The sequence below is a fragment of the Spodoptera frugiperda genome, chromosome 7, assembly GCF_023101765.2.
Source record: "Spodoptera frugiperda isolate SF20-4 chromosome 7, AGI-APGP_CSIRO_Sfru_2.0, whole genome shotgun sequence".
NCBI classification, from domain to species: Eukaryota; Metazoa; Arthropoda; class Insecta; order Lepidoptera; family Noctuidae; genus Spodoptera; species Spodoptera frugiperda.
Genome location: NC_064218.1, coordinates 8,021,651 through 8,041,916, shown reverse-complemented (window position 1 = coordinate 8,041,916; position 20,266 = coordinate 8,021,651). Strand labels below are relative to the sequence as shown.

At 35.5% G+C, this 20,266-nt stretch overlaps 1 protein-coding gene across 4 annotated transcripts in view; it reads right to left on the bottom strand.

The window, feature by feature from the left end:
* The window catches only part of LOC118266155 (dynein intermediate chain 2, ciliary), a 30,532-nt gene extending 11,174 nt beyond the window's left edge, over positions 1-19,358 (bottom strand). The window contains exons 1-7 of one of the 4 annotated variants that reach the window (XM_050694825.1): positions 19,191-19,358; positions 11,058-11,168; positions 10,439-10,643; positions 9,757-9,876; positions 8,089-8,229; positions 5,966-6,090; positions 717-851 (exon numbers count right to left, since the gene is read on the bottom strand). In XM_050694825.1, coding sequence (XP_050550782.1) covers positions 717-851; positions 5,966-6,090; positions 8,089-8,229; positions 9,757-9,876; positions 10,439-10,643; positions 11,058-11,168; positions 19,191-19,205 — 852 coding nt within the window. In that variant the 5' untranslated portion in view covers positions 19,206-19,358. Of the gene's footprint in view, positions 1-716; positions 852-5,965; positions 6,091-8,088; positions 8,230-9,756; positions 9,877-10,438; positions 10,644-11,057; positions 11,172-11,243; positions 11,400-18,293; positions 18,387-19,190 lie in introns of those variants that run through there. The other 3 variants (XM_050694824.1, XM_050694823.1, XM_050694822.1) reach the window with 3 other exon arrangements.
* Positions 19,359-20,266: the final 908 nt, after the last annotated feature.

Genomic DNA, 20,266 nt, shown 5'->3' with positions numbered 1-20,266 from the left:
ATAGGGTAGGTTTCAGGACCCAAATCTTATAATATATCTACCATATTTACCTACTTGCAAGACAAATAGGCCATTGTAGAGAATGTACCTACATTTGCTTTCAAGACAAATATTTAACTGCCTAGATAATTATCGCGTGACAAAAACCGAGATAATAATTATGACATTCAAATCTGACAGCCGACTCCATGTTTTAGGTTATAAAACCGCCAAATCTGTCAAAAACAACGAATTCTTTTTGTGCTATTCAATAGTTGCTTTGCATGTTATAATACTGGCCTGTTCAACATTAAATATAGATAATACATGGAACAAACAAACACATTAACGTGTAGAAGTTACACTAATATTTATTTTAAATGTAGATATTATTGATATTGCGTTAGTAGTTACGTTGTGAATGGAAAAGTACTTGCTATTTCTTTTCTTAAAATGGAACACTATTATATCGGGCATTGAGATAAATCAACTACTAAATCAGATCTCTAAAATGTTTAAAATTCGATAGGTTGTGTTAATTTCCAAACCAATACAGTTGTGGTTCGTGATTTATTAATATGTCATTTAATAGCACGTGCGACAAAATCTCTTATGGATTGTCTTGTGAACATTTCTTTTATTTTACCAATTCTTGTGATTATAACTTCTATCCTAATAGAAAATGTATGTAATTGTTGTATAGAATTAAATTAAGTATGTTTTTCGTAACAATTTACCCTTTTAGGCTTTTCATCTTCTTTTTCTTTCATTTTCCTGGCATAATCTTCTTGATAGTAGTCGAAAATGATGCATTGGAGCGCTGTAGCCCCGAAGTTGGCTCGGGGCGGCGGGATTGTCTGGGTCTCCACAGACTATAAACATATTAAACATTCCGATTACGAGTTGTTCTGAAGTATTTGTGGACAAGCGTGCGAGGCGGCCGCCCGTCTAGTTATAACCGCCATTCCCGAATAGAACTAGTGTCGGGATAACGTATATTTAAAAAAAGAGAAGAAAAATTAATGGACTTTTGTTAGTAAAGTGTAAATGTTGAATGTGTTACAACTATTATGAAGATATTTTGACTGAACTGTGAGTAAAAACTAGTCTTAAAATGTTTGTTGTCGAAAATATTTTTGGTGAATGTTTTTTTTTCATTTGCGTTATGTAGGTAGCACTATCTACGTCGTGGATGTATTTATAAATACGCAGAGTGCATGTCGGTCGATACGTTTCATTAAAGATTAAACGTACTGCTGTGTTGATGAAAATGATATTAAAAGATAGCAGCAGGTATATGAACGGTGTGAAGTAAATTAGAAAGATATAATTACTTTTCTCTGTAAGTGGCGTGGAAATAAAAAATATTTATTGTTAGTGACTAGGTAGTTTCTTTATCCTGTATTCTTGATTTAAACAGTTTTAATGCGGAACTATTTCGTAATAAATGTTGTTGTATATTTGTTTGTAGGTACTTCATGAAGAAAATCAACAGTCTTGGTTGAATGGGTGTTTTAAATTTTCATATTTAATTAGAGAAAATAAATTTTCATGTGAATAGATAAATTATTCAAGAATTAATCGAAGTTGTTACTGTTATGAATCTTGTTCGGGCAATTATTCAATTTGTTATGTTTAATAGTAATATGAGGAAAAACGGATATGTATACAAAATAATTATTGTAGAGTAGAGTATTGTTGGTTTAGACAGGTGAGTTTACACAACTAAGCAATTTTATCTCATAGGTATCCAAATTTTTATCTAAAAATACAATTCTTTAGAGTTGTATTTAAAAAATAAAAACTTTGATCAGGGAGCAGGGACCGTAGGCCGGCTAGCAGGAACATCCCCTAAATCTAAACTGTCAGGGAGTCGACTGCGGTACTCAAGTCGCCTGAAAAGTAATGATTACGGCAATTTCCACTCTTTAAATATAATAGTTCAGTAGTTCTTCTTCAATGATAATGAGGAGTTCAGTTCTTATCTTACGTTCTTACCTTAGTAACCCAACATTACGAAAAAAGTAAGAAAAACCATACGAAAAAGCTAGTAACGGTAAAACGGGGTGAATAGAATGCAAATGGTGAATAGACATAGAAATGGGGTGAATAGATGTTAGGACATTTACCCGACATTTATTCACCCCTCTTCTGTATCTATTCACCCCTCAAATTCTTTTCACCCCGTTTTACGGTATGTATAAAATTAAAGGTATTATATTATTGTATTGTCAAAGTAGGAAGATTTGAATGGTATCTACGATTGTTGCGTCACATTATTGAACAAGCGGTAAATACATAATAAACAAACCTCGCCCTACATTAGGAATATCCTGTACCAACTCACTGATAAACAAAATTTTATTATTACATAATAAGTCTCTAACACAATAAAGTATGAGTGTTTTATTTTATATCATTAGTTTCCTCAAACAAGGAACTTAAAAATCAATGAAGTTTGAGTCTCTTGTTTAACTGACATCTCAAAAAGGAGGTTCTCAGATTGGCCAGTATGTTTTTATGTACACATATTAAAACCTCTTCCGTGCTTCTAACAAAACTTTTTCTCAAAATATCTACAAAACCGTGAGATAATCGCACACAAACACGCACATATAGGTCAAACAGAGATTCATTCTTTTTTAAAGTCGGTTAAAAACTGTTTAAATGTCACATATTACTTTAATGATTTGCTACTGAATAGTTAGAATACCGTTAACATTAGGTATTTGTTCTTACTTACCTGTAGGTATATCTGGATCGTCACTCACACATAGATATATGTACCGTAAAACATGGCAACTTTACCATATTTTGGAACAAAAATCGAAATATATTTTTAACCATAAGACGCATAGAAACCAAAACTATATATTTAGAATTGTAGTCTATCTGGCTCACTTTACCGTAATCTTCATTATATACATTAGTGTTGCCCAAATGCAAGAACAAGACGAGACTTAGCCAGTCTTGGTCTTGGTCTTGCGCCAATACACCTGGTCTTGGTCTTGGTCTTGGTCTTGCGCTCCCAGTCTTGGTCTTGGTCTTGGTCTTGCAGCAAGAGTCTTGCAAGTCTTGCAATTATCTATTAGTCTATTACTATTTATTAAAGTTTACTTTAAATCTTAGAAAAACGTATTAGAATTTGAACATTGTGAGCTTGAATTAACATAGCCATAGTAAAGATCAAGCAGATTAATAAATAACTGAAGATTTGATAAGAAATTCGAAAAATCAACTGACCTATATGTCGTTTTCCATGGAAGTAACTGTTTCTTAATAAACATTTATGATTTATAAGCTTACATTTGCTAAAACATGTAAAAAAACCATATAAGTAATCAATATTACAATATATAATACTAGAATGAATTAATATGACATCTACTACCTATCCTTACCATTTTATCCTAATCATAATACTACTTGCGTGATCAGTATAATTTATTCATTTTCATTCTAAGCACTCTGAAACTTATTTATTCTTTGGAACACCTGTAGGTACTCTTAAAATTCGAAATTATTTTGCATGAGTATACCTACGCCCTATGGCGGCAATCAAATATTGTCAAATTTTATGATTTCGGCGTGGCGGCAACGATTGTTTTAGATTTCAAAAGAAGCCGCCGGCGCGTGTATCATAACCATGTACTTCCGAAAAGCGGCAAATTTCTAGTCCAGTTTTTCATATTCTTTGATACAGTTTTTTACGTCTCATAGAATTCCTAAGCGTACCTACCTATACATCGAACTGTTACACCTAACTACTCAGTGAAATAGCGCGAAGTCCTAGCTGCAAGACGCAAGAGTCTTGCAGGCTATGTCTTGTTCTTGCTCAAGTCTTGCACGGTCAGTCTTGGTCTTGGTCTTGCTAAAAATACGCGGTCTTGTTCTTGGTCTTGGTCTTGCAAAAACGCAAGAACAAGACCAAGACTGCAAGACCAAGACTGAATTTGGGCAACACTAATATACATACGCTTACTTTAGCCGTAGTAAAGAAAAAACAACATGGGTAAAGATACCAAATTTTTGGCAACTTTACCTACGCGCCGTATTCATCGTGTATTGCATATTAAAGAGTTGTTGAGGTACAGAGGGCTTCATCTAGGACCTCTTCGTATTATAATGCAAACAATATGAGGAAATCTATAAAGATAACGGCTACACAGACAGTCGGGAAAGTTGCCACGGGTTTCATCGTAATTTACATACAAATAATTTGTTACGCTCGGGGTTGTCAAAAAATGAGAATTATTTTTATGACATGTATATTTAAAAAAAATATATAAACCTTAAACCTAAAGTAAAAAAAGCATAAATATCTGACATAAATATTGTTCCCTTTTAAACTAAATTAAGTTCTAAAATTTTAAGTATTTATGTTTAAAATTGTAAAAAAAGGCTACAAAATAATGTTTAATCTTTTGACTTTTTAATTTTTTGACTTCACTATCTCCATAGCTAATTTTAACATTACTTTCGTATACTTTTTATATTGTCTAACTCCGAGTTATCTGCGGTTTTGTTTCATGTGAGCCATTTTGGCTCTAAAACAAAAGGTATTATTAAATACATTATAACTTATCATCCAGGATATTCACTATTATGCTGGGAAATTTAGGTATTTGAAAATGGTTACATACACACAAACAAGAAAAAAACATTTATTACCAACCCTAACTGTAGGTAAAGTTGCCACAAAGCAGGCCGTGGCAACTTTATCTAACCTGTGTCAACATTACCGAAGCGATTATTTATCAATAAATTAAAGAAAAAGCAATTGCTGACATTACAACAGTAATCCCAACTATATTATACATTCAAGATCAAAATTTCACTCACCTGTGACATATAATTAAGGCTCTGTGAGCACAATTTAGGAACTACTAACTTTTAGCACATTTTCACGCACTACACTGTGACGGCCATTACTGGCATAATAGCAGTCTTGCGTCTACGCAAAATATAGTAAATATTTCCTTTTAATGTCTAAAAAATACTACTATTACAAAACAGAATTCTAGTGGGTAGATTTTTAGATAAATGAGTTTATACTGAATACCTATAGTATGGTAAAGTTGCCAAGGGTCTGGTAAAGTTGCCATAGTTTACCGGTACCTATACACAGATTACCTAAACATAGATAAAAAGAAAATCTGGAAAAACAACTGTAGGTATCTATTTTCATAAAATAACATGTAAAATCCGGTTATATCTGCTATAATATTTATATGTCAAACAAATAAACCTTAGTCTACATATTTGTTTTAGTTCTTAAGTAAATACAAGTTCAATTGTATAACGTACGGTTCCGGGCTTGTTCACGTAAATTAAGTAATAGAGACAAGCTCTACTAGTTTCAAATCATATTGTGACTCATATTTATGGGTAGTGTGCGGGTCGCGTCGTGTTGCCAACTCTCAAATAAATATTCTGTTTATCATGATTGTTAGTTTTTGTGAGATATGGTTAATTGGTTAGTGTGGCCAATGAACTGATGAATCCTTTGATGGTGAGCAACCGGTGTTACTCATGGACACTCACAACACCAGAGGCCATCCGTTTAAAGATTCGGGGATCTAAGTCTTTGACTGCCAATAGAAAACTGTTGAAGGCAAATCCTCCGCTAACGTCACGGTCACCGGTGACCACCACGGCGTTCAATGTGTTAAGGATTGGGAAAAACTCAGACGACAGAATGAAGACAAATGCGTTATATCCGTGTATGTTATGCCAAAAACTAAGAGAACTATCGTTAAGAAAACTATCGTTTTCTCTCCTCTAATAATATCTTCTGATTTATTTCGTTGCGGGATCCAAGACAGTCATTCATGTCCCTGAGACGTGACGGACTTCAATTTTCCGGTGTTTTCATGGTTGTATCTACTGTAGATCCTGGCTTACAGGAGTTGCAGCGGTATGGGAGGTTGTGGCGGGATTGTCCCAACAAAAAAAAAAATGCCAAAAACTAAAATGTAATATTTACCCGTCTGGGGTAGTTGTATGTGAGAGCCGCTCTCTCACAGAAGTTGAACTGGTTGGCCAGCTTCTTCACCCGAGGCTTAATGTCCAGGTACTCTTCCATCCCCATATCTTCTTGTTGAGCTTCCTCTGCAAATATACCCCATTTTCTACTTTATTACAAAACTATAAAACCTTGAACCTATCAACGGCAAGTACCAATGTGACTTTTTCCGAGTTAGATGTACTTTCTATGATTATTTAGACACCGCTGACTAACGGTGAAGTGAAAACATTGTATGAAAAACTGGGCTTATAATATCTAATTATAAGTTTGAAATTGCCAACCCGCATTGAGCAAGCGTGGTGATTAATGCTCAAACCTTTTCCGTAAGAAGAGGTCTTTGGACAGCACTTAAAAGCTGTTGATGTTGTTAGTGTTGCCGTTGATAGAAACCTTGATCAATTATACTAAGAAAGGATTTTCCTGTCTTGAGACTTTTTAGTTGTCTACAGATCGCATTTCATTCTGTACATACAGTTGTTACAAACTAGTATCATCTTGTTCTATTAACCACGACACAAGATTCTGGCAATTTTCTTATTAACAGCACGGTCGTAAAGTGGCATTAAAGTATCAACATAAATTATTATATTAGTGACTAAGATCACGACAGCTAGCCATTACCTAAAAAAACAGGCACAAATTTAAAAAAAAAGTATAGGAATCATACTGAAAATATGCGCGGGTGTGACTCTCTCAAAATAGTTTCTGCGATCATTCAGATTGTGTGATCATAAAAGCAACTATGTAATAACGCTTTTCAATGGACGAACATGTTCTTTTATATGCTCAATATTTCACAAGGTTGTGACACAATGCAAATAATAAAAGTCATGTATTCAAGTAACATTAACTAGTGTGGCATTTTGTTCTCGTGAATCTGAATCTCCTTTATATGTATGGATTAAACTGATCCCTGTTTTCATTACATTGAATGGTTGAACCGAGAGCGTCGGTGATAGGTCGAACTGAGACAGAAGGGTCGCAGTATAATTAAGCTGTTCTGCAGTTGAATAAGTGTGGGAGAGTCATGCTTCGGCACGAATGGGCCAGCTCGACCGGTTTGATATTGCGGCCTCACAGAAAACCGTCGTGAATCAACTTGCTTGCGTTGGGTTTTGTCATCCCCGATTCGCCAACAATCCTTAAATTCCTAACTCCCAAAAGGCCGGTAACACACTTGTTATGCCTCTGGTGTTTCGGGAGTCCATGGGCGGCTACGATTGCTTACCATCAGGTGATCCGTCTGCTCGTTTACCGGCTTATATCATAAAAAAAGAATAGGACATCATTCGTCAGCAACTTTGTTCCCTAATCATATCCGACCAGGCATTTCCATATACGAATCGCCTCTCTGACTATATGGTCAGCTCGAAGTTGATTGGTAGAAGCGCGGTTGTCAAATAGAATCTTATAATACTATGCTTAAGACGCATTCCAATAAACCCATAATAGTAGATCATCTGTCTATAATATTCAAGAAAGAGTTCTTAATATGTAAGCTCAGAAATACAACAGTCAAATATACTACGTCAGAGACACGCAGACCGAAACTGTCAAGGATTTAACTTTCCAAATTAATATCTTACTCAAATGTAGATAAATTCGTTAACAAAATACTTTTACATAATAAATTCGTGTAGTAGGGACAGTGACAAACATTTGTTGGATATCCCAAATGTTTGGATAAGTTACAGAACTTGAGTTAGACATTGGTTTATTACTAGATTAAAACTAGTTTATTACTCCATAACTTCTATACCTATATTGCGTACTGTGGTTTGCTTAATACAGGGTTCACCGAATCGGGTAAATTGTTAACTGGGTTAATTTGGGTTACCTATGCGGTTGTACAAATTCTCAGTTATAGAGTTTAGGATGTTGCCCTACCTTAAATATCTAGGCAGGCTACTAAATAACTAGTATATACATTTTTTTTTATCTTACGTCTCTAAAATTACTAGGGCGGCCACTACCAACATCACTTATAAGCCCTCAGATTCCTAGATGACTTTTTGATTGACTCCACAACTCTTCATATTTATGTAAGGGTGATCTGAATTGAATGTCATATAAAGACTCACTCTCTTCAGGCTCCTGTGTCTCTTCATCAGCGACCGCCTCTTCCTCTGCCTTAGGTTCTTCCTCCGTCGGCTCTGCTGGTTTCTCCTCTGCTGGTTTCTCTGCAGCTTCAGCAGCCTTCTCTTCTTCCTGTACTTGTTCATCTGGTGCAGAAACAATAACATAATTCATAATCTCTAGATTCATTTTAATAATTAAAATTAGGCATTTTTGCCTGTTCTTGTAATAATTTTCAATTAAGTTGTTCAGAAGACTTACAGTGGATCAATATTAGGTAGATCATATTACAATTACTACAATTAGGTATATCTTTATTTTCGGCCATGATTGCATGTCTAGAATAGCAAATCAGTTAGAGCTTGTAATAATAATTGTAAGCAAAATAAAAGCCAAAAATTAGACACGCAAACGAATCAAACATTAGGTTCATTAAAAGAAAATTGAGTTTGAAGGAAAACAAAAAAGGTGATTATAATCTAACAGAACTTAAATTACGTTTAAGGGACAAACGCGGGTGTCACACATTTTTCAACCAACATTTTGTATCGATAACAATCGAGTCGTGCAAATATAAAGTCAACACTGTTAGTACGAATAAATATCAGTGTTCTATAGAATTCGATGGTTGTCTTGAATCGATTTTGGAATCGCTATAAATATTCGCTAGTTCAATGGATGATCGTGTCGAATGTCAACAGGAGGTTACACGGGTAACTGAAACCGGCTCACAATGGCTTATCGTGCGGAGATCGTTGCGTACATTTGTGTTGTGAATAGTAACGTGTGTTATCAAACTACCTTGTGTTTAAGGTTAAGATGTACGGCCTTTTTATTGTTTTGCTAAAGAAAGCTAGTTTTGTTTCCGGGAAAATGCATGGTTTTTACCGTAACATCTAATTACTCTTTTTTGGACTAGATTGTGATTGCAATTACAATTCGTATCTCAACCGAGATGAGACTGGATTTTTCTGCGTTGGAATTTTATTTGGAGTCGCTGTTCAATGTTGACTCAATATTTTGTTCATTTTGTCCCAATCCTCAGAAATTATGCTACTAAGCTTTTAAGTTAATGGTGGTTAACACTACGATGTACAAGTATAATACATTCTAAAAAAGATAATTTTAGTTTCAACAGTAAAATTAAGAACTTTTCTTATAATAAAATACCAATGAAGAAAAAAAAAAAAAACATTTAACCGTCTTTGTCAAAAAAATCAAGGTGAAACCATTTGTGGTGAGTCAGGAACACGGGCCAGGAGTTATGTTTTTATACAAAATGCGCAACAAATGTGTTTTTAAACGTAACAAGCAGGTAATTTATTTATCCATGTCTGTTAATTTAATTAGAAGTTAGTTAGTGATGTTTATTACGATAGGTTTAAAACGTACACAACACTTTTACATTTACGCGTGTTAAGAACGTGAAACAACCGTGATCGTATTGATTTTATTTTTGTAATTAGACGTAGTTATGTAGTTTTTATATATCTAAATTATTTTATTATCACTTCTTATACTAATCGATACGTGCAACTCTTCTTTAACATTTAAGACTTTTCCAAACAGCTATTGGACATACATATTTTTCATGTTAGAATGTTTCTTTTTGGCCTGATTAAAGTAATATGGTTTGACGTGGACGTTCTTGCCTAAGTATAGTTTTACTTTACCATCTTTAACTTCTTCTACGGGAGCTGGTTCCTGTTCTGGTTCCTCCTCCTCTTCTTCTTCAGTTTTGGTCTTCTTGACCTTCACTCGCTTCGGTCCAGCATCATCAAAGCTGACCATACCTAAAACATGTTTACCATTTGTCATAATGAACTCAGATATGTTCTAAAACTACGTCTAGTCACTGTTGGGCAGCAGCGATTTGAGATTTTCCTAACATTCGGTGATCTAATAGCGATCCCTAAGCCTAATAAGTGAAGCAATTATAGTAATTTTCTTGCCAGTCCTAGCCTACCTAGATGAACCACAGACACATTTTCTTGCCCATAGTATACCTTTATAAGTATATTATACTAATAGTAAAAGAATTCACGTTACATCGTGTCACGACCGGGCCGTGTTCCGGTCGTTGGTGATCGGGACTCAGGTGACACACGGCGTTGATAAGTCGGTAATTGGTATTGATTGACCATGGCTAGACCAGGCTCCAGCCAGCGCTCGGTCGCGTTACGGTGTAGCAAGAATCATCCTTAACACATTGAACGCCGTGGTGGTCACCGGTGACCGACGTTAGCGGAGGATTTGCCTTCAACAGTTTTCTATTGGCAGTCAAAGACTTAATACGTATTGCAATGAGCACAGTTTTGAAATCAAATTGAGTACATTATAATTGTTATGACTTACCATATCCAGCAGCAATTTGAGCTTTAGCTTCATCAGAATCCTTCCGTATAGCTGTACCTTGATGTATATACAGCGGGTACGCCTTCCCATACATCGGTTTCGGCTTAACCATGAACTTCCCTTTCCCATAGTGGTACGCCACTTCATCAGCCACCCAGGTGGGGTTGATCGTGGTCAGAATGCGACCTACCTCTTCTTCCAAGTCCTGTAGAAAGAAATTGCGTTAAATGTTGATATAATAACAATGTACGTTGTCAATATGAGCCATACCTAATGAATATATCATGCCTTTATTATTTGTAAACCAACATTATGTCACACTTAATGAGAATAACTTTAAATCAATCAAATAGTTATGTTAATACACGATTGAAGCAACTAATTTAAATGTTTTTGAAAGTCCAAACAGCTTAACAACAGTTAATCTTAATTTAGTTTCAATTAATCAAAATATAGTTTCAATTGTTTTGAATTTGAAGTTTAGATATTGACAACCTACATAATCATAACTCACTGTACGCATGCGCACAACTGATGTCAATCTTTGTTCTCTACTCTCATGTTTGATATAAGCATGTCAATCAGTAATCAATATGTTAGTAAGAGTCTAATGTCTTACAGCTTCGGGCACTTCTTCCTGGTCATCAGGCCTGATGAGCGTCCGTGGTTTGAGCCAATCTAGGGCGTCATCTTCAGCTAGGTTCCCACGTGACTTGTTTGTCGCATCCTTCTGCTGGATAACACCAAACCATATTATCATACAAACAAACTACAGGTCACACTTGTGCACGATGCCGGTACGTACATCTAAGCACTGCAACGTTTTGTTAATAAGCACTTTCTCCTCATTTATGTTAAGAGCGCGTTTTATCATAGCCTTCAACATTTTTACTTAATTTTTCTCTTTAACTCCAGAAATAAAGAAATACGCAAGCACGCAAGCGATGTCTGACAGCAAATGAAACACTGCTTAGTTTTCTAAACGTTTGAGAACTCGGAGCGGATTTACGAGTAAATATTCTAGAGACATTTGCATATTGTTTGATAGGTCTTTATTGGGGACGATCATGTAATTCGACTATAAATAATTCGAGGCACTTTTAGTTAAGCGAAGCAAGCGTAAACAAACGATTAAACCGTTGCGTGCCCCAAGCATGCTGGATTGTATCTTTATTCATAATTAAGCTCCCGGTTTATGGTCCACGCGAAAGTTTTGCTTTCATTGTACTTACGTCAGCGCCATCGTCCGATTTAGAAGACACGTGTGATGAAATGGAATCATTTATTTCAGATATATGTTTTATTTCAGGTTCATCAGACATTGGCTTTGGTAAATTTACGGTATGGCCTTTAGCTTTAGAAGCGCCAATAAGTACTGCAGTGTCTTATAGCTAGTAGTTCTCACCCAGAAACAAAATGAACTTTGACCGACGAGTGAACTAAACTGCATTAGTATTCGTAGCCGCTAATGTACCTAGTACTAGGTAACTACCAACGCCGTGGAAAATATAAAATGTTTTTATTGTCTTACATTTATTTAACACGCGAACTGCAAGCTTGTTTCAAGTAATATAATATTTTATTAATGTTATTTTGTGTTAGGATGATTTGCAACTTTATCAAATAAGAAATTGAGACGGTGAAAAGAATTGAAAGAGCGTGACACTCGTAAAGCTCGGCGAAGACGCAGTATTTTTAGTAGCGGTCATTGCCGATCTGGCGACTTCCTACGTTTGGGAGCTGGGAGCTGCATCGTGATTTCATGGTCTATTGAATGCACTGAAACTACGTTGTAGCAAAAGTTTCGATTCTCCGGTATGAAATGAAGCTACCAATAATAGTACCAAAGTTAAGTGTGAATATTTAAGAATATAGTCTTCGGCACGTAACTTGGCAATTTTTTTAAATTATAAGAAAGTTCCGCCAATTGCTCAGGGATTGATCCTCACAAGCATCGTGCGCAGACGCGGCGACGTTGCGCTGACTATTGAACGTCCGCGTCCGCGTATTTTTAGTTAATAAAGTAATATTCTTGAAAAAAATGGTAACAAAATCTTACCAAGTTATCTGCCAACCTCTTACATAGAAAATACTGTCATACGTTTCAGCCTGAAGTAAATGATGTGTTTAAAACTACCATCTCTCTAGATACTAGAGATTTTTGTTGAACATAAGACAAAGCTCTACGGGCAAGAAGCCAGTGTTAAAATAATTGCAAATGAAGGTTATCTATAATCTGTTTCTTAGCCATTATATAAGCTACGGTTTATGGGATCTGGGAGATGGATAACATTGTAAAATGGCTACAAAGCCCCTCCTTAGCCATTACGTTTTATGTGGCTAATTCTCAAGTTATGAATGGGAAATAAATTAAAGGCAATCGTTTTAATCGCCCATAAAATGACCTTACGGTCGTTTGAGCCAGGGTGAAGCTTATTTTAGATTTAAATTCAGATACAATCTTTCACTACGATGAATTCGTTCGTAATATGAATTATTTACGATTTCGTCTTTTCAAATTATTTTCTTTTTAACAACGTATACTTTATTTTTACGTAAAAAGCTTTAAACAGAGAGATGTGGAGGGATGGTAGGGAGTCCTTTGCCTTGTAGTGGGACGATCATGATCGAAATCTAACGTGTGCTTTATTGTCTAATATTCCATTTGGGTCTCCTTTGTTTTCTTTATTTTTAAGTTCCACTTAACTTGCAATTATTATTATAATTGCATTTCCATTTCTCTTATTTACATCATATCCATACAAAGAGTTTACTTTTAAAGAAAATATTAGAAAAATTGTTTCGTTTTAATTTTCCGCATTATGACTTCCTGGATTTAGTTCTTTTGCATTGATACTATCTGCAATACCAATCTAGAATCTAACCTCAAGATCAAAATCAGTATTACCATATATATCAACTTCATTAAAAATTTAAACAATAATTTCTTTTAAATTTTTTCCTTCTGCTGTCGGTACAAAGTTGGTAAATTACTTCGCTGGGCTGGGCGTGTCACCAAATTCTAATTAGTCTCCGTGTCTGGCATTAGCTAGTACTAGGGAACGAATCACGATAGCTCGCGACAATGGCGGCTCAGCATTCGCATTACATTTTAGACTAGCCCTTGGCTCGACATGGATACGTCTTACTGCTCTAAGTTATGGTAAGTCTAATTGATATTATAATTTTAGATTTAGCTTAAAAGTGACAATTGTATAGAGAACATAATTATATTATTGAATTATAATTTTTGTGAGGCATAATATGTCTTTTATTACATAAATTAATTATGCACGTAAGTGATTGACAAGGAATTTTCATTCTTTTATTTGAAAGCTTTGTCTTAATATTTTATTTTCTTTGTTTAAATTGAGAGCGTAGTTTCCTTTTTTTAATTAAGAAAATATTTTTTTAAATTTAGTTATATTAAAGTAATTAAAGATAAATTGTGAAAAATGTCTAGAGGATAAGATGCCCAAATAAAAAAATCTTAGTAATTTTTAAATAAAATATCTCTTCACTCTCCACACAGAATTATCCGTACATATTAATTGTATTTACATCGAGTTTTATAGTTTTGTGTACAAGAATTCAGTCCGTAAGGTTTTATAGGTACTCTTGGAGCGGCAGTATAGAGATTTAGAGGTTCGATAGCAGGTACATAAACTTATGACGTCATACGTCGCCTGGAGACGTATGTGTTGTACTTCCGATGTTTCAGTTCTTAAAATAGAGAATCTTTTTATTTAGATTCATAGGTACTTAGTTTTTTTTGATGACGCGGGGTAACCTTCAACCTGCGCTTAGTTTTTTTGGGGAGAAAGGCTAGGGAGTGTGGGATTTTTATTTCACTACAATCACCCAGGTGGCCACCCTCAGCACCTGTAACGAGGCACCGGGTCCTTCAGTAGACCTGCCCCGGAGCCCCCACGTCTAATAGGAACTTAAAGCGTCGACAAAAATTGTCTGTCTTTGGATTCGTGAGGTATCCGGAGCTGCGGACTACCTAGCAGGTTTACCGGGTCTCCGGCTCGCGAAGCAGGAGTAGGAACGGGGTGGTTTTTACTCAGTAAGAGTCTGACACTCCCTCTCACCTCGGCTAAGGCGACAGAAGTTATTGGATGATTTTCACCCCTTAAAAAGGGTTATTATTATTAGGGTTAGGTATATAATATTAGTTTGAATTTTTATTTACATATGTATTACCTCAATAAATAAGTAATAACAAAAATAAATTAACGTTACGCAACCTATGATATTATTATTATTACAAGTAACTAGTGACGCAATAAAACTTGTCTGGTTTCACGAAACAACCACCAAATTAATCCTAAAATTACTTTCAATTTAAATTATTGCCGAAATTAATTTGAACTCTGACGGTAATCAGAATTCCATGTTATTTGGTTCACGTGTCTATTTTACAGAAATGCTAAAATAAGGCTCAACTTTGCCATTTGAGGTTAAAATAAAAGACAGACGAGCGAGTAACTTATCCTTCGTCCTGTTCTTTAATAACCTTTTTGATATAGTTTGTGGTGACACACGTCAAATTACAGCAGACGGAAGTCGCACACAGACGATCGGTTTTTTTTTTATGAAACAACCCGCTACTCGAGCAGACGTATTACCTGATGGTAAGCAATCGCCGCCGCCCATGGACACTTGAAACACCAGAGGCGTTACAAGTGCGTTGCCGGCTTTTTGGGAGTTAGGAATTTAAGGTTGTTGTTCGGGAATCGGGGATGGGGAAGATTGGGAAGGGGGAATTGGGCCTCCGGTAACCTCACTCACACAACGAAACACAACGCAAGCGTTGTTTTACGTCGGTTTTCTGTGAGGCCGTGGTATCACTCCGGTCGAGCCAGCCCATTCGTGCTGAAGCATGGCTCTCCCACACTTCATTTGAATTGAAGGATGACGTCATAAATCCAACATAGGAATAAACACACACACAACGTGAGAGTGTCAGACTCTTACTGACTATAAATCACTCCGTTCCTACTTCTGTTTTTCGAGCCGGAGCTCCGGTAATCTGCTAGGCAGTCTGCAGCTCTCTGATAAACCTGAACCTAATAAATTGCGATCTTCTTATCTACCAAGCGCGAAGATCATGGCTAACTCCTTTTATGTAGAGGTGGCCCATAGACCATTGGCAGACTGGCACAGGCCAATGATAATAATATTGAAAGCAATGTGAATCATTTTCTCAATTATTTTTGTCTTTAACGCACAAAAGTTGCTCGTCTACACAGGTCTACACTTTCTCTTCATAAATGTGGTTTATTTGTACCTAATTTTAGACAGACTTAAAGCTCTAGTTAGTAGGCGAAAATTTAACTTTTATTACTAATTTTATCTTTATTACGGTTTCAACGAGTTTATTTTTACTTTAATTTATGTAAAATAGACTATTAAAATTAACTTTTATTTGGGTTTACTTTAACAGCTTCGTCTGCTAACTGGCTGAAAGCAGATTCCTATTAATGTTATATTATGGTACTGCTCTAATAAAATAAAATAATTTATTCTCTTTAACCAAAGAATACCTGGAAAGCTAGAATAATCATGTGTACATTTGATATTGGTTAAATTTTGTATACAAATTACTTTGTTTCCAAGAAATGAAACATAATTTTATTGTATGTAAAACAATATCAAATAATAAAGAAAACATTTTTAATCAACATAAATACTGGCCTCTAAAAAAACATCATTATTACTCCCGCCCCTACTCGCTTTTCGAAATTCAAATCAAATTGCCGTTCTAAAATTATAAACAGTAATAAACATAAAATGTTTTACGGTTTACATTTCCGTTATGCATCGGGGTCGCGTGATGGATATGGAATGATGATGTCGATCGATGGGGCCGAGGGGACAGCATATCGGCACATCGGTACATCGGTACCTGATAGCCGTTATCGTGATAACCAACAGTTTTGACTGATTGCCTGATTGCCTCCGTTAATTCCCATTAGGGTAAGCCGCAGTGACGAACTAGCTGTCGGGTGACATTGTCGTGGTAAATTGAAAAAGTTTTTGAATTTCGAGCTTCGAGTTCGGCGATTTAAATGGCGGGTAAGATTAGGTATAATTATTTTATTATCTTTATTGTTTTTTTTTGTAAAAGTTTAATCTTTATATATATAATTCTTCTGTACGTGTGTATGTCACTGAACTCCTCTTAAACGACTAGACCGATTTTGATGAAACTTTTTGTGTGTGTTCAAGAGGATCTGAGAATGGTTTAGATTCATAATTTTGTCCGCTGGACAATGATTTTTTGATTATTTTTTAATTTATCAGTAGTTGTTGATTTTGGAATGTTTTACATTGAATCCGACCGACGGCGCTACTATCGCAGTGTCAAATATTAATGACGTTAGATATTGTCATAACATTTGAATAACAATTTTCATCAAAAAGGTCCAGAATGTTTTAGCTTATTAAAAAAAGTTTAAAAGGAGATGGCTAAATGACTGACCCAGGCATAATAACAAGAATACGAATTTCACGCTCACCCGTATCATTTAAATATTCACTTATGAATTATTTTGTGTTTAACTAATTCTTATAACTTGGTGAACAAAAATTCACAAAAAATAAGTTTCATAATTGATTTTTTTCTGTTGTGGTTTGACATGACAACACGGAAGTAGGTACTGCAAGCTATTATTAGGACATTAGTTTCCCCGAAAATCAAATCGAAATAATTAAACGAACATCAATTTTTAATAACGGTAATATAATGATTTTTTTTCTGAAACGAAATAATTGTAAATGTTTTGATCGACACAAACACAAAATATATATTTTGTATAAGATTGCACAATCTTACTATATATTTTGTGTCTGTCCTTGGTTACTTTGTGTTCATTATCTAGTATAAGCAGAATTGTTTACCTATCTACCTCATAAATAAATAACTTTCGGCTCAGGTACATCAAAACGCCTTGGTAAAAGTTCACAGCAATGTGTTGTAGTTGAAGTTTTTGTAACGTTGTTTGACGTAGGAACGCTACTTTATTTTCAGGATTGCGCAGATATGCCAAGTTTCTGGACCTTCTTAATTACAAAATATCAATTTTAAATATGCGACTTTATTTATTGCTAAGTACCATATTTATTCAATATTTATTTGTACGGGTTACGACGTCCATACTTTGGTTTAGCCATGTCCTTTTCAAATTAAAGTCGTGTAGACAGGACAACGTCTGTCGGGTCCGCTAGTGTTTATCTATCCTCGGTGAAACATTGAAATTGTTTTAGAGCTTTAGGCTATTGGTAATGGTTACCGTATGTTACTCGTTTTATGTAAAATATCGCCGAAACTATTCGAATCTGACCAAGATTCAGTGCCGTCCCCAACCTAGTTAGCACAAGGCCAGGAGAAAAAACATTAAAACGCACTTCATTTTAATGTGTGGCTACACTACAGTTGTTGAAGCATTGCTTGCGTTAATAGCAACAGTATGATTCCTCTATAATACCTCACGTAGTATAGCGAAGCATGAGATCAGAAGACAGGGTCACAAGGCGTGCAAGACGTACACATCATGAGTATTGTAACACAAATAAATTTATCTATTCGAAGATAATGCAGTGATTGGTGCCTTTACACATAGTATGTACATGAACATTGAACGGCTCTTTGGCTCCAGCATATCTCCCAGTGTTGGTAACAACAACGCCAAGTTTGCCGCCAACATCCCAACATGCTGGACCAACAGCCAAACAGGACGGTCACAAACGGCAGCCAATGTTGGCCAAGACAGACACAAACACAGGTACAAGGTCGTATGTACAATGGAGTGACGCACACGCATGCTGAGTCCTAAGGACTGTTACTCACTCTCAACCGCTTTAGTAGCAATCCTATGGATTTCTCCTTGGATTTGCTTCGCCATAGTTCTGGCAATTTCTTTTTCATTCCCTTCGGACTAGGGTTCTAAATCAGGCAGCAAAATATTATTATTTGTATTGTCGGGTTTATGAATTTTATGTTCTGTGTGTGTCTCAGAAGTGCCTGTACCTGTATTTATTGTGGTTGGTCTTCGTTTGTAACAAACATCTAAATGAATGTCGTGTATATTAAGACTGATACTTACGCACATTTCTGTAAAACAATTTCGTTACAATAATACACTGAGCTAGCCGTAAGGTTAATGTGCAGCTGTTTCGTTGTGTAAATATTCGGATGCGATTCAAGGAATATTTTCGTAGAGAGAACAAAACAGTGATATCTATAACTGGAATCTAGAACAGTTTGTGTTTCGCGACTGTTCAAGTAGTCCTCAATATTCCTTTAGCATTGAACTCGAAGATAGATAGGTAGATAGAGAGATATACTAATGGTAGGTAGTCAAGGAGATCGTGAAGATCGCTCCAGTGGGTCCCAGATTAGCTATAAACCATTATTTGACATGTAAATCAGTTTGAACTCGAGATTGTATGTTAATGTTACATATTAATGTAAACAGTGGAACAGTTTGTGAAGAGCACATATCCGTTGTTTGGTAGTAGCGTTCGTGTTTGATCAATGTTGCTGGATCTTACATAATATACAAAACATTATTTGTTTTATACGCTAATCAGTTTATACATTATTACAATGAGTTCATTACACTAGTTATACAGTTTCTTTAACAAAATTGAGATTAATATTATTTAGAAACACTAAAAAGTTTCGAAATATCATTAGGGAAAGTTCGTTAATATTTGTTGTAATATTTAATGGAAGAACGCTTACCTTCTTCGGCGCCATAGCGAGGTGCTCATATAAATAAAACTAAACAAATTAAAATTCCAATAAAATAACGTATCTTTCAAAAATCCTGGACGCGGAGAAAAAGTTTGACAAATACGTAAATAAAATTTGACATGGAGTTGTTAGTTGTGGGGATGCGCGCGCAGGGCTGCGTTGCCATGGAAACGGGGCGGAGCGCCCCTCAAACTCTAGTTGGGCTGCAGTACCGTGCAGAGTTGTGACGTGTGACAATAGACCGGTCTCATCTGGTCTATCCCAAAAGGTAGATAATCATCAAATCTAATATTATCCTTGTTGGAACGGCAATAGTGTTCATTGTAGTGTGACGAGGTTATATTTAGATTGGTCACGCGATGTTGATTGATAGTGTGGGTAATAGGTGCTCGTTGTATCCTTTATGTAGTGCGTAGGTGTCCAATTAGTCCATTGTGCCTAGTGTTAATGTCGTAGAGACGGATTATGGACACATTAGTGTGATTACTACAGCTACAAGCTAATTCAATGTGCACGCCTTATTGTTGGTAGAACTCATTGAGGTAATTATTGCAAACAATGTGTTTGGAATACAAAGGATTATTATAACTACGATGAAACAAATAACTCATCGGATCATAGAGAAAATAAATAAAGCAAATACGCTTTCCTACATAATTAAGTGTTTCTTTCATTGTAAAAGTATTCATTCAGATACTAAAATTGTTGATATTTTAGGCACACGGGCGACATCTAGAAATAGTCCCCTTCTAAATATAATTTGCTCGGTCTATTTTCGTCTCAACTTTGAAAGATTACTTTGCTTTGGATCCAATTAAAAGTAAACAGTCGTGTTATCTTTAACAAAAGGAGGAAGTGTTATTAATATATAGACACGATGTTTGTTAGGAAGTTGATACCTATTAAGGACTAGGAAATTACTATCTTCGTTTTCGAAATATTTTGGTTAGCTACCTGAACTTGTTCCACAAAACACTTATACTCGTAGCGAGATTTGTTGTGCCTTAAAAAACCTCGGCTTGTTGTGTTTTTGTTTTAAGTATAATACTTAATATTAAGTGTGG